General features: G+C 54.1%; 1 protein-coding gene and 2 non-coding genes across 3 annotated transcripts; 2 read left to right on the plus strand and 1 right to left on the minus strand.

Annotated features, from left to right (window-relative positions):
* The first annotated feature begins 3,316 nt into the window (after window positions 1–3,316).
* POM121L2 (POM121 transmembrane nucleoporin like 2) lies at window positions 3,317–7,734 on the plus strand. The gene is made up of 2 exons (XM_043590657.1): window positions 3,317–6,574; window positions 7,357–7,734. Exon 1 carries the CDS (start codon window positions 3,317–3,319, stop codon window positions 6,332–6,334), a length of 3,018 nt encoding a protein of 1,005 aa, XP_043446592.1. The 3' UTR covers window positions 6,335–6,574; window positions 7,357–7,734.
* Window positions 7,735–11,074: 3,340 nt separating this feature from the next.
* On the plus strand, window positions 11,075–11,146 carry TRNAM-CAU. The gene has a single exon. It is a non-coding gene; the product is annotated as a tRNA-Met (tRNA).
* Window positions 11,147–13,943: 2,797 nt separating this feature from the next.
* TRNAS-GCU lies at window positions 13,944–14,025 on the minus strand. The gene has a single exon. It is a non-coding gene; the product is annotated as a tRNA-Ser (tRNA).
* Window positions 14,026–15,211: the final 1,186 nt, after the last annotated feature.

Consider the following 15,211-nt stretch of genomic DNA (forward strand, 5'->3'; position numbering starts at 1 on the left):
AATTGCTTTCAACCGCATAAGATTGACCCGGATACATTATATTCCAGTGTGGAAAGCAGACTGCATAAAACCACATACCCATTCAAAAATGCAATATATAGGGGCGCCTGGGTGGCTCAGTCGGTTAAGCGTCCGACTTCGATTCAGGTCATGATCTCGCGGTCCTGTGGGGTTCGAGCCCCGCGTCGGGCTCTGTGCTGACAGCTCAGAGCCTGGAGCCTGTTTCAGATTCTGTGTCTCCCTCTTTCTCTGACCATCCCCTGTTCATGCTCTCTGTCTCAAAAATAAATGAATGTTAAAAAAATTTTTTAAAAATGCAATATATAGAAATAAGTCAGCCAGAGAAAGACAATTAGCATACGATTTCACTCATGTGTGGAATTTGAGCAACACAACGGATGAACATGGGGGAAGGGAAGGAAAAATACGATAAAAGCAGAGAGGGAGGCAGACCGTAAGAGACTCAAATACAGAGAACAAACTGAGGGTTGCTGGGAGGTGGGGGGGGGGAGGCGCTAGATGGGTGATGGGCATCCAGGGGGGCACTTGTTGGGGTGGGCACTGGCTGTTGTATGTAAGTGACGAATCACTAAATTCTATTTCTGAAATCATTATTACATGATGTGTTAACTAACCTGGATTTAAACTTACAAAACAAAGCCCCCAAATGCAATATATAGAGTAAAACGAATACACCGATTTGCACAACACAGCTTGAGAAATCAGAGCCTGCCTGGAGCTTTAAAGCCTCAGATCGCTCCTCCTCGATGCCACCTTCCCACCCAGAGGCGTTGCTAGTGTGTGTTCACCATTCTTGTGCGGTTGTTTATAGACGCGCCACAAATCTAGGCGTGGCCAGACACGTGGTGTGCCCGCTTCCGACCTTTACGCAAGTGGTGTCAGCGCGTCCTCGCCTGCTCGTCAGGCGGAGCCGGGGCAGCAAACTCCTTCGGCGGCGCCGGTGGGACCTCGAGGGGCTGGAAGCCTGGGGGCGAGAACGGGGACAGCTCGGTCCGCGGGTTCCCCGCTGCCGTGGGCACCGGCCCAGCGGCGCACTCACTCCCGCAGTAGGTTCCGGGAGCACCTGCCTCTTCCAGCCCCTGGGGGTGTTTCCCGCACCCCCCAAACCAGCCCCATCCTAGAGCCTCAGGGAGCACGGCCCCGCGGGCCCCCAACGTCTCCTGAGGGACCTGGGCCCCCTCCTCCGGCCTGTCCTCCCCCCATCTCCCACACCTGTCGCACGCGCGTCCCCCTCGGCTGCAGCCTGCGTCATGAGGCTTCCTTTTCGGTCCGGCACCCTGGCTTCCTGGCAATACCGTCCCGGGAGACAGGAACTGAAGCTACCACGTTCTCACGGCCTGAGTCCACGAATGGGCACCCCCCGCCCCCCAGAAACACATATAAACGTTTTTTAAAAATATAAGTAGCATCATTCTCTATACAGAAACTGGCACTCCTTTTAGAAGAATCTTTCCGTCAGTGGTCAGAGCCTGAGCCGCCGCCGCTCCGGTGCTTTCTGCCCCAACCTGCCTTACTCTCCAGCAACTCTTGCCCGCAGGGCCTGCCCCTCCCCACCCCCACACCCGTCCCGGCCCCCTGCACCCTCCCTCTCCCCAGGTCTGCCTTGGTCTCTATCACCCTCACTCTGGAAGCGGCCCTGACCCACCACCCCATCCTCCTAGGCCGCACCCCTCCCGTCTCTCTCTCCCGGAACGAATTTCAGTTCACCCCAAGGCCCTGGCCCCAGATCCCCGGGAGAGGATCCGGCACAAGGGCAGACAGGTAAAGTGAGCTGCGCTAAACCTTGGCTTGTCAATTTCGCCCACGAGAACTGTCAACAATTGCCTTAATTTCCCGGTAACTGACAATGTGCTGAATGCCTGCGTTACTTGCTTAGACAACAAAACAGCGACGCACCTGTGATTTACCTATTGTGTTAAGTAAATCATAAGGCGGTTTTAAGAGGACTGAGGCATGGAGTCCAAGCGCCAAGACATTGCAAATTTCATTTTTTTAATAAATGATTTATTTATTTTTGACAGAAAGAGAGCACAAGCAGGGAGGGGGAGAGAGAGAGAGAGAGAGAGAGAGAGAGAGAGAGAGAGAGAGACCCAAGCAGGCTCCACACCGTCAGCCAGCGAAGAGCCCCACACAGGGCTCGAACTCACGAACCCATGAACTGCGAGATCAGACCTGAGCTGATGTCAAGTGTCGGAGGCTAAACCGACTGAGCCCCCCCAGGCGCCCCCATTTTAATTTTTAAAATTAGCAGACTTTATATTTTTAAGAACAGTTTTAGGTTTGCAGAAAAATGGAAGAGAAAGTACAGAAAGTTTCCTTACACTCTCTCCTCCCCCAACTTCCACTCCTGATTCCCCTCCCATCCACATCTTCTTGGTGTGGTACATTGGTTACTACTGGTGAATCAATATTGGTACATTATTATTAACTAAAGTACAGAGTTTACATTCGGGTTCACTCTTTTGTCCTACATTCTATGGGTTTTGCCAAATACACAACATCTTGTGACCACCGATGTGGTTTCACGCAGAATTAAATCCCCTGTGCCCCACGGATTTCCCCACTTCTCGAAACCACTGATCTTTTTACTCTCTATAGGTTTGTGTTTTCCAGAATTTAATAGAGCGGGAATCAAACAGCACGTGGCCTTCTCAGACTGGTTTTGTTTGCGTAGCAATACAGCCTTAAGGTTCCTCCGTGTCTTTTTCGTGACTTGATAGTTCATTGCCGTCTGGTGCTGAATACTATTCCACTGTAGGAATGTGCCACGGTTTATTCCTCTGGCGAAGTACTCCTTGGCTGCTTCCAATTCCTGACAACTAGAGATAAAGCTTCTACCAACATTCATGTGCAGGTTTTTGCATGGACAAAACTTTTCAGCTCCTTTAGGTAAATACCTAGCAGTGTGGTTGCTGGATGGCACGGTAAGACTATGTTTTTTCTTGTAAGAAACTTCCCACGTGTCTTGCAAAGAGGAAAGGAGAAGGTGGCAACCACCTCGCGGATCGCCAGCGCGGCCTCCAGGGCGGTCCCCGCGCACCCCGATCCCGCGCCCCCTGGACTCCGGCTGCTCGAGCCTCGGTGCGCTCGGGCCGCACCGTCCCCGGCGGGGCGCGCGGCCCGGGGTCCCCTCCTCCCTTCCCTCCGGGCGCCGGGCCTGCGGGCGGGCGAGCGCCCCGAGAGCCTCGCCCTTTCCTCGCGCCAGGGTCCCAACCGTCCGGGGAACGCGGCGAACGCCGACTCCGACCTCGGGAACCGAAACCCGCCCGGTGGCCCGGCCGCCGCGTCGCTCCGCATGGGCGGCTACCTGGGCAGGCCGGGGTCCCCGCCGTCGTCCCCGGCCCGGGCGCGCGCGCACGCCACCGAGCAGGTGCAGCGCGTCCACCGCGCCCACCCCGCGCCGCGGCACCGGCCCCCCCGGAGGCCGCCCGGCCGGGACCCCGCGGGCCGCCTCGACGAGGCCTGGAGGCGCTTCCCCATGAAGAGGCCCCGCAACGCCATCGTGGGGCCGCTGCCGTCGGACTGGTGGGACAGCTACTTCAGGCGCAGCGTCTGGTCCCTCCGGCACCCGCGGGCGCGGCGGAGCCCAGTCACCGTGAGGATCGCGCCCCCCGAGCCCTGGCCCACGGGCGCGATCCGCTCCGCTGGGCCCCCGGCCTCCGAGAAGCCCCCGGACCCCTGCGCAAAGGAGACGGTGCTGCGGGCGCTCCGGGGGTGCACGAAGGGGAGGGCGGGCTGGGAAGACCCGCCGCGTCCCGGGGGCCTGCAGGCCGCCAGGCGGAGCCCGGACCCCAGGCCGTCCGCATTTCGGCCCCTGCTGAGAAACGGGGTCCTCGCGTCTTTCGAGCCCCGGCCGGGGCCGCTGAGGAGAAGCCCGGACTCCCTGGGCCCGGACCGCAGCGCGAGCGGGGGCCCCGGCTGCCCCTCCCGGAGCCCCGCGGCTCGCGCGCACTCGGGGGGCCCCCCGCGCTCCCCGAGAAACGCCATCAGCAGCTCTTACAGCTCGTCCAGACCGCTCGGCGCGCCCGGGAAGCGAAGGGCGCCCGGTGCGGCCCTGCAGCCCCCAGAATGGCCGGTGAGAAAGAAAGGAAAGGGTCGCCGGTCTCCGTCTCCAGGGCCACCGCCACCGGCCAGGTCCCCGGCGGCGTCCGGCGGCTCTGAGCCGCAGGGTCAGGGGCCTCCGCGGCCGCCGCGCAGCCCTGGGACCCCGGGTCCACCTCCCGGGCTCGGCGATGCGGACCCTGACGAGGACCAGGCCTCGGGGCACGAAGTCGGGCTCCGGTGGAGCAGTACAGCCCGAGAGGACGGGGCCGAGGTCCCCACACGCTGTGTCCCCGAGCCGGGCTCCGCCGCTCAGCCTGCCGCGTCTCCCGGTCCGCCCGGTGCAGGCACAGCTCGAACCCAGGACGCGGATCCGCGGTCGGGAAGCTTCGCAGAGACGCGGGAGCCTCCGGCGGCCTCGCCACCGTCCCCCGGCCGGGCGGCCCCTGCGGCGCTCTCGCCCCTGAAGGAAGTCAGCCCGCTGCCCTCACGCGGCTGCTCGCAGCCAGAGCCCCTTCCGCGCCCCTCTCCTGACTCCGAGTCCGCAGCCACCTGGCTCCGTCTGACCCCTGCTTCCGCCCCGCCGCCAGCCTCGGACGCCACCAGGCCACCCCCCGCGGCTCAGGCCGGCGGGACCGCCGCGCCCCCGGAGCGGCCGGCCCTCACCCCCGCACCGCCCGCCGTGCAAAGGGTGGCCTTTCTGGGCGGCCGGGCTCCCCTCCCCCCTGCATCTGCGCCTCCTGCGGCAGCTTCTGCCCACCCCACGCCACACCCCACTTTGGCGCTCCCGCCCAACGGCGAGATCGGAGACTCCTTACGTCCCAGCATTTCGGCCACCGCCTCGGCACCTTCAGCCCCGGGTCTCTTGGCCCCTACCTTCAGGCCCATCTTTGGCCGCGGAGGACCCCGTCAAACCGGGCCCGGGGTCGCTCCTTCCTCTTCCGGGCACTCCTCGCCCCCCGCTCCCCCTGCTTCCCCCCATCTCCTCCGCAGCCTGCTCAAGGCTACCGCCGTGGTCGTGTCCGCCACCCCGGCCCGCGCTTCCCAAGACTCTCCTTTCCCGCCCCCCGTGGACATCGGCGCGGTGAGTCTCAGCGGTGCCGTGGACCAGGCTGACCGCGCCCCCGCCTGCCGCGCGTTCCTTCTCGGGGCCTCCTGTGCCTTCAGGGCCTGCTTCTCCCAAGCCACCAGCTTCATCTTCCCCCTACACCCGCGTGCCCCGGTCCCTGCCGTGCACACGGTCACCATCTTCAGCCAGGTTCTTTCCGGCGCTGTGCAGATGCCCCCTCATAAGAGCTCTGCCGCTGTGCGCGGCCCGCCTCTGCCAGCCTCCGCGCCCGCGGCAGGGAGCCGGTCGGCATTAACGGCCCGAGCCTCCGGCGTCGGCTCCGCACTCCCCGCGCCCTCGGGGGCGCGCTCAAGGCCCCCCTTCCCCCCCTCCCCCGGAGCCCCTCTCCAGCCGGCACTTGGGGCTCCAGATGGGCAGGAGCAGGGGGCACCCCCGGCCCCGCCGGGCCCGAGTGTCACTAGTCCTTTCGGTCCGGGGACGTGGGCAACGGCAGCCCCCGCCCCGACCCCGGCTGGGCCAGCCTTCGGTAAGACCGCGCGGTCGGCCTCTGGGGGTCTGACGCTCTCCGCCTCCACCTGTCGCGTCCCCTCCGCCCCCTCCGGCGTCCCGCCAAACTTGGGCAGCGCTCTGGCGGGGTCTCCCTTTGGCCAAACCGGCGCAGCCGGCTTTGGAGCTGCGGCCCAGACCCGCCGGAGCGGGGCGGCCGGCTCCGTGTTCGGCAGCACGGCCCCCCGGCCTTTTGCCTTCGGGGGATTGGTGACCCCTATGGACTGCGCGGAGTCCGGGGTCAGTGTGACCGCCCCGGACAGGAGCTCCGACTCTGGAGCGTTGGGCACCGCAGCACTGCGAAGTGGGACCACGGGCCCCGCCCTCACGCCCTTCGGGAAAGGCCGGAGCCAGAACACCCGGGGCCTGGCCAGCCAGAGCAAGCCTTTGGTCTTGGGGAGGACCAACACCTTGGCAAGAAAGACTATGTTTGGGGGCCCCGGCCTGGCCCCCTTTGCTCAGAGCACCCCTTTCCCCGGGCCCCTTACCAGGAGCAGCGGCCTTGGCTTTGGGATGGCCTCTCCACCTGCCCACAGTTCTGTTGGGAGAGGACGTTTCAGACCATCGGCCTCTTCATTTTCCATTGGAGCAAAATCGAAACCCCCAAAGAGTCGGGAACAGGCGCATTCCCGAAGGCATCACGCCCACAAGAAGTAGCCGGTGCCCCCCGTCCCCTGGTCTGGGCCTCCGTATTGTGACGAGCTCGGTGCCCTCCAATTCTCTAACGCAAACAGACCCCAGATCTAAGGCTGGAGCTTCCACATACTCACCCTGATCCATCATCTGGAAGAAATCAGAGGACCAAGTACCTCGTGGTAACAGCGGAATGAAACCGGGTGGAACCAAACCTCTGGAGTTGAAGAAACTCTCCTTCTTGCCCACTCCTCTCCGTGTCAGGTGGGAGCGCAGTCAGGACCCTGCCTCGGGCTCTCTCCTTGGGAACAGACAGGCCAGGGGGTGGGGGTGGGGGTGGGGAAGGCTGGGAGCACAGCCCACACTCCCGGCATCCTTAGGGGGAGGGGCAGATGCTCTCTAAGTCTTAGCCAGCTTCTACTTGGCCCTAAGAAGCAGTGCCCTTTCTCTGGTGCCCTGGGAATGCCTACCCTGACTTGGCGTCGCTTTGTGCTTCGATGAGTCCCGGAGGAGCTTTTGATATAATGTGACCTTGAATCGAACTTGATGAAATCTGCCGTAACTTTCCTTGACTGACCAACCCTCAAGGGCACCGAGATGGGCTTCTCTTGCTGTACCCCTTTCCCCCCCACCCCAAGCTGTTCCAGTCTCTTCCCAGGAGCGGTGTTCCAGGCTCTTCCCCGTCCCTTTCTCTGCCCATTTAGCCCCTAAGAGCTTGGCAAGTCAAGACTCAGTCCCTCCGATCCCAGCGGCCACTCCTCATTCCAGAAAAGGAAAGCCCCGCCCAGGCCAGGCGCTCTCTGGCGCGTCCGTGCGGAGACGCGGGCTCATCGTTCAGTGCATTTCCAGCTTTGAGCTGGGTTTGGAGGAGGGATGGCCTGTAGGGACGGTGCCACGTGGGTAGAGCCAGAGCACGCGTGAAAAGGTCTCCGGGACCTGGCCGACGGTGGGGGGCGCGCCGCCCCACTTAAGGGCTGCGCGTGTTGGTTCCTGAATTCACCGCAGTGTTTTGACGTGAAGGGTTGACTTCTCTCTCCCCATTAAAGGTCATGATCCTTGCGACGTGAGCCAGAACTGCCCAAGTTAGGGGACCGAAGTCTACACTTCATTTTTTTTTTTCTTTTAATTTCTACCTGGCGAAATCACCGCTCCACACGCACATCTCTCCCGGAGGGGACAGGCAGGGGCAGGAAGCCTCTAGCACCTGAGAAGCAAGGGAGAACAGCAGATACCCGGCAGACCCGTTCCCTAACCAAGGGGAGTAAGAAGCAACACAGTCCTCAGCACTAGTGAACCCACGAAAGGAGGCGAGAATGACACCCGCGCTCCGTCTATCTCCTGCCTTATGGATCCCTTGGAAGAGGCCCAGGGGGAAAAAGAATCTTAAACCGGTTGATGACACGCAAATAAAATTTTGAAATAAGCTTCTGACACAGGAATGACTGTTAAACCCCCGGCAGTAGAGATGGGGCCCGAGTGAACCCAGTTAGTAAAGGGCTAGATTTGGGATTTAAAGCCTCACGGCTTCAAAGTCCGTGCTCACTTCTCTCTCTCAGCAGATCATCAGAGCCAGAACTCCGCTGCAGGGATGTCTGACTCTAAATATCCATGCTGTCGCGACTTTTAAAGGCATCGCCTGACCCAAGATTGCCATCATACGTGGGGGGGGGGGGTGGGCGCAAGAGGAACATATAGGATTTTGTCTGCTGCCCTTGACACGGTAGCTGAACACTTGACTCGCATTCTGCCTTTGGGTGTTCCGAGCACCAAGTAGAAAAGGGCGTCGCGGGGCCAAAGACCGAGCACGTGCACAGGCCGGTCTGGGAGACACAGTGGATGTGTGTTGGGATCACCTGCAGGGAGGATCACCTGGGAGGCCCCTCCGGGCGCGGCCGGGGAGAAGCAGGCAGGTAGATGGGCACGCGGTGTGGACCGGGTCCTAAACACGGCGGAGAACAGGGGAGAGATTTTAAGCAAGAAAGAGACAAGTTTGGGTTTGACTGCTGTGGCTGTCACGTGAGGGAGGAATCAAATGGGGGACGGACTGGGCCCCCCCCCCCAGATGTGGGAGGTTGCGAAGGCACCTGCTACCACCGTTAAGGATGTGAGTTCGAACTCGGTAGCTGGCAGTGAGCGCCAACCAGGAGGTAGGGTGTGTGAGCAGAGGAGGAGGCGACAGGATTAGGTCCCAGCAAGTGAATGGGTGATACTATGTCCTGTAACTTATCCCGTCATTGCATACATGTAACCACGTACCTCCTGTCGCCTTTGCCATAGAAGAGATCGCACAAGGGCGTGGGCATCAGGAGGGAGGGATCGTGGGCATCACGTTAAGAGCTGTTTCGCCACACCGGTTTCGCCGGCCACTTCCTTTCCACCCACGACACCAGTGTGTCGTATCCTACAGGTCAAGGTCATGGAAAATGAAAGACAAAACAAAGCCCCTCAAGGCCGGGGGTGGGTGGGCATGGTCCGTTCAATAGAAGGCACTCGAAAAGGATGTGTTGAAGTAAAGATTAGTTTACTTTACATATTTATTGTATATACATGTTTTAACATCTTTTTTTTTTAAATTTTTTTTCAACGTTTATTTATTTTTGGGACAGAGAGAGACAGAGCATGAACGGGGGAGGGCAGAGAGAGAGGGAGACACAGAATCAGAAACAGGCTCCAGGCTCCGAGCCATCAGCCCAGAGCCCGACGCGGGGCTTGAACTCACGGACCGCGAGATCATGACCTGGCTGAGGTCGGACGCCCAACCGACTGCGCCACCCAGGCGCCCCTTAACATCTTTTTAATATATTTCTGCATATTTCATGCTACAGCAAATGCAGGAGGGTAGCCTCTGGCATCTTCAGAGGCTCAATGTTTTCCTCACACTATGCGCAAGCCTGTGCCCTATTCTTGAGAAATCTACATTTTCACTGTGGTTGTAATTTCTCCTTTTTTGTTTTTCTTTTGCCATCTAAATGAGATTTCTGCTCAAGCAGACTACCCTGGTTGGGGTGAGACGTGTGTCCACCGAGTGTAGAAGACAAGATATATATATATATATACACACACACACACACACACACACACACACACACACACATATATATTGTATTTTCGGGTTCTCATTTTAAAGCCTTCTAGACTGTTCCAAAAAAAAAAAAATACAAATACGTTTCCTATTAAGGAGAGAGAAGGGCATTTGACCCACGTTGATGTTGTCATTACGGGTGTGGCCGGAGACGGGGCAGACCGCTCAGTTTTGCTGAGCATTCTCCTGTGGCAGATGGACGCTTTCTAGTCACATCACACTGGGCTGGGTCACAGAGGAGAGCATGAGGAGGGTGGCCGTGTGAGGGGCCCCTTCTCTCCTCAGTACTTTCTCCGGCCTCCACCATAAAGCGCCACACAGATTGTGTTTGTTTGGCCTTCCTCACAGAACCAGTCGGCCAGGTCTTAGAGAGGCCCCCACCTTCCGGGGCAGCTTTCCAGAGCCTCTGAGCGCGTGTTTGTGGACACCGTTCTTCCTCACAGGGACACAAGACCACCTCCCCAGCAGAGCAACCACCGTGAAGCTTCTAGATTGCCTAGTGCCGGTGGAACTGTGACCTCGCGGACAACGTGGAGAAAACCTAAGCCTGTTGTGTGTACACAGAAGTCTTGAAAAATCTGTAACTGGGTGAAAGGACGTGATTTCTACCTGTCTGAGAATGTGCTTCCAGAAAACTAATATCCATGTTTTAGTTTCGATCTTTCTTGATACACTCTTAGAACTGATATGAAGGAAATGCAGCCCTGGAAGGAACACTTTAGAAGTCAATTTTCTTTCCGTCCTTGAGGAGAATGCGCTCAAATCTACAGGAGCAGCTTTTCCTCAAGCGGCCGTTCTTGCCCGCGCTTGGGGGGCAGGGGAGGGTGTGCGGCGGCCGCCATCTTGCCCGCGCGCGAGTGTCTGCGGCGGCCGCCATCTTGCCCGCGCGCTTGAGGGCGTGAGGCGGCCGCCAGGGTTCGCCAAAGCGACCTTCCGCGCTGACCTGCGTACTGGCTGCTGGAGGCCTGGCTCAGGCGCTTCCCCAAAGAGTGTCGGGGGTTTTCTCCTGCTCCCAGGGAGCTCTTCGTGGCTCCACACCTTCTTTTGGGAAGCTTTGGGGGCCACTGTTGCCTTAGCTCCCTGAAATATACATAGAAAGTACTTCTTTTTCTTTGCTCTCTCTCTCCCACTTTCCCTTCCTCCCTGCTTCCTTCTTTCCTTCTTTCTTTTCCTTTCTCTTCCCTTGCTCTCCCTCCCTCTCTTCCCTTTTGGTTATTACATCTCTGTGGTCCCCTCCGTGTTTTCAGCAGTTTATTGAAGTATATTTTACATGCAGTAAAATGCATAGATCGTGAGTGCATCCCGTGTGACCACCATTCGCCTCAAGGCTGAGAACATTCCCCTTACTCCAGACGGTTGTCTCTTGCCACCTTGCCCGTCGGTGCTGCATCCTACAAGCTAATCCCTCTTCTGATTTCTGTCACCAGATAGTTTCGTTTGCTCTTGAACTTCACATAAGTAGAATCCTATAGCACATCATCTTGTGTGGCATTTTTTTGCCCAGCGTGATGTTTCTGAGATTGAATTGTGTCGTTATGTGTATGATAAAATTCACAAAAAAATATTGTTTTTATTCCCGAGTAGGATTGTATCTTATAAACAAATCACAATTTACCTATACAAGGAAATGCGATACCTGATCATGTTCTTAGGGAGGAAATAGGTAACCAAGTGTCACAACTAGCAGAGTGGCGCAGCGGGAGCGTGCTGGGCCCATAACCCAGAGGTCGATGGATCGAAACCATCCTCTGCTAGGGTTCCTCCTTTCCCACCTTCAGGGGGGAAAGGTAGAATTAAAGGCATCTCTTTTTTGTTGTTGTTGTTCTTTACAACTCCTGCGATGTTTTTTCACCCTTTACCTAATTTCTACAAATGGGTATTTTCCTTTCTTTTCTTTCTTTTTTCTTTTTGCAAAAGCTGCCCTTCTCATTTCAAAAGAGATGCAAACCTCACCCTTCTTACTTGGGAAGAGGTGACAAATTTACCTTTCATTTCCGGTGGATCAGCATTATATCTTTCAGAATACATGCTTGTCTCCGGTTATAGTTTTCTATTTTTTTTTACACTTGAAGGAAAAACACTTTCATTGACTTCTGCCCAATGACTATATTGCATTTTACTTGGGCATCAGTGTCCTGCTCCTCACTTCTTTACGCAGCCCTGTGCACGGTTTATCACATTTAGGTCAAGTTAATGGGAATGTTTTGGGAGTCCTTCGCTAAAGCAATGCATGTTGTAATAATCACAAAGACGCCATTTGTAGGATTTTATGGATCAGATTTTATGGAACAGATGCAAAGAAGTTACATGTGAAATGGTAGAAGAAAATGGAAGGAATGCATTAAAGTAAAAAAGTGTGTGCATCAGGATCCCATGGACAAATTCAGGGGGAAAAATGGAAGTCATTCAGGTATTTGCAAAAATGTGTTTATGAGGAAAATTTTGTAAGTAAAGCACTCTTTAGTGAGTCTCTACATTATAACAAGAAAATAGAAATTCCTGTAACAACAAGGACCTTAAATAATGAAAATGAAGAGGAAATCCTATGGAAAAATAGAAGCAAGGTGAGGGGGGCCGACGGGACCAGGGCAGGGGGGAGGAGGAGGCACAGCTTTGATCCTTTGCATTTAAAGGTGTGCGCCCTGACTTGTCACAGAACGTGCAGACAGTGTTGGAGCTGAAGTTTCATCATTTTGCAACCGCCTTAGTAAAGATGGGTTCAGGTAAGAATTATTAATGCATGCTAAATCTGAGGGGTAACTTTGGTGGGCCAAGGGCAGGCAGGCTCCCCCAAGGTGGGCCACTTTGGCATGAAGATTATTTTGACTTATAAAGCAATCAACTACCCCTGAAATCATTGTTGTACTATATGCTAACTTACTTGGATGTAAATTAAAAAAAAAAAAAAAAGGCAAAACTAAATAAACAATCACAGAAGATCAAAAAAAAAAAAAAAAGGAATGTTCTAGAACCTGATAGTGGTGATGGTTACACAACCTTGTGAATGAACTAAAAGTCACTGAATTATAGATTTTGAAATGGTTACATGGTGAATTGTAATGTGAATTTCATATCAATAAAAATTTATATGTATGTATGCAAAAAAAAGATATCAAAACCCAGCAGGTTCAGTAAAAGCTCTTTTTTAAAAAAAATGTTTTGAAGCCTATTTGTTTATTTTGAGAGATAGAGCGAGTGAGGGAGGATCAGAGAGAGAGGGAGATAGAGAATCCTAAGCAGGCTCCGCACTTTCACGAACCCTGAGATCATGACCTGACCCGCCACCGAGAATTTATATAAAAATAAATTTAAGAAACTTATTAAAAGAAAAAAATTTAATTTAAAAAATTTTTAAATTAAAAAATTTTTAAATGTAAGAAATTTTCTTAAAGAACAACAAAACAAACAACAAAGTGAGCAGCTACTGTATTCTTAAAAAATGTCAATATCATGACATACAAAGAGAGGCTACGATGATGTTTTAGATTAAAGATGGACAACTGAACTTAACTAACTGGAATTGAAGTAAAAAACATGTTTTTGGACAAATGATACAATACCTAATCTGTACTGGGGGAGGGGATGCTCCAAGAGGCATTACTGGGCCAGTAGACAAAATTGAAATACAGATGAGAGATTTTAAAAACAGTATCATTGTTAAATACACTGAACGGATACATATACTGTCGTTATACATAAAGAATATCCTTAGTTTTAGGAAATATCTACTTAAGTATTTAAAAGCAAAAGGCCATGAAACATACAATTTACTCTTCCGTGGTTCTGAAAAAAAAAAAAAAAATAGGGAGAAATGGAGATAGACCGAACATGGAGACTGAATCAGAGAGGCAGGGAGGGAGAGAGAGGGAGGAAATGGGACAAAATGTTAATAGGTGAATCCCAATAAAAGGTATAGAGGTGGGTTTTGTTCTATTCTTATTCTTACCAATTTTCTTTAAGATCGAAGTTTTTTCCAAGTGAAAAGTTTAAGACCCTTGTTATGGCCGTTTGAAAAAGTAACAGGAACTGTGTAACATACACGCAAATTCCCACCAACCACCTTAAACCATTAGCAGTGTTTTGTGGAGGTCGTTTCTGCTCTGACCCGCCCACCGCCCGTCAGCATTTTGAAGCGGATTCGAGACGGGAGGTTCCCAAGCGCTGGGCTGTGACGGGAAACAAGGAAAGGTAAGGATTCCTGCGGCTTGAGGAGCGAAGGAGGCGGCGAACAGAGTTGTAAACTGTTCCCAGGAGGGGAAGCCGGCGTCGGACCGAAGCCTCGGCTGCTTTGGTTCTGCGATTTGAGCCCCGACGTGACTGGGGCCAAGGACTGTGCGCCACAGGGATGCAGTGCCTGAGTCCCCAGCTCCGCGACCGCGGAAGGGGGCGGAAGCAGCAGGCGGCGCTCTAAAAGGGAGCACTCGCCCTCCCCCCGCCATGCAAGATGGCAAGGAAACCGCCGTCGGAAGGGGTGGGAGGGTGTGAAGGCGGCACGTCGCACCCCAAGGTGAGGAGTGCAAAATTCACACCCGCGCTCCCGACAGCCAGGGCCGACGAGGGTGGGATTCGAACCCACGCGTGCAGAGCACAATGGATTAGCAGTCCATCGCCTTAACCACTCGGCCACCTCGTCCTACGGGCGGAAAGCCCTTTAGGTACCTCTTTAAAGTCTTACTTTCGGCCAAGCTTTGCTCTGTGACCCCGAGCTGTGGCATTGTTTTTCAAATCACAGTCGTGGCAGGGACTTCCTACCTCTAGTCCTTTCCACCTTCCTCCAGGTAGCCTTCCCCGTTTTGTTAATCCCATTTTAGCCCGCCGGGGCCTCCAGCCTCAATTGTCTTCCTTAGTACTCAACACTTGCCTTCCAGAATTTTATCCCGATATGTATTTTGCGCTCGAAGACCCTATCCTGCCGCTATGCAACAGGGAGCATAAGTTGAAGTCTAATTTTTACTTATTTCCAGGGACAATAAATCTATCTTCTGCCGACTTGAATTAGCTTTGCATTTCATTTCACACAACAAGATCTACATAGATAATGTTTGACAGGTAGTTTATTACATATGTGAAGCAGCATTGCATTGGAAATGCGTTCTTCAGTGAAAGGGCCAGGAATATTTTTTCCCATCAGGTCATGTGTCCACAGAGGAAAACTGACGACTGGAATAAGAAGACTTCGGTGGAGGTTAACAGCAAAAAGACCCCTAGTTTGTGCTTTTGAATAAGTGTGCTTTTATGAAAGTGTGCTTTTATGATTACTTAAGGTGCATTATTTAAAGTAGACTCTTTAATACATTTCCTGTCACTGAATTTAATAAATACATGATAGCAGTGAATAAAAGCGCTAGCAAAGAAGGGACTTGCAACCATGTACAAATAACTTTTACAAAACGTGGTTATCTCTTTTCCTTGACAAAAGTCAAGGAGGATTTTCTTATGAGTCTGAATAAGTAAATTAAAGCGCCAACTTTCCATGATACATGTCTGTTCCCTTTCGTTTAGTGTGATGTTACTCTGAAGTAGATGCAAAGCTTGTCACCTCCTTCTCCAAGAAATCCTATAAAATATGCAACTGAGACGCCGCCCCCTGTCCTGCTTACAGACAATACTTCCAGAATGTCAGAGAAGCCAGTATTTCCAATTGTCCTTTCTTGTCAGTGGGGATATTTTTACCCCCGAGGTCACAGGTCGCAGAAGTCTGTTGCATAAAAGGAAATAGACCGGCCTGATTTGCAAGGGGATGTGGAAGCAGGGACGGCTCACATCCATCAGGAGCAGGTGCGTGGTCGGGAAGGGACATTTTAGGAAAGTGTTTCTCT

The sequence above is a fragment of the Prionailurus bengalensis genome, chromosome B2 (assembly GCF_016509475.1).
Source record: "Prionailurus bengalensis isolate Pbe53 chromosome B2, Fcat_Pben_1.1_paternal_pri, whole genome shotgun sequence".
In the NCBI taxonomy this organism is placed as follows: domain Eukaryota; kingdom Metazoa; phylum Chordata; class Mammalia; order Carnivora; family Felidae; genus Prionailurus; species Prionailurus bengalensis.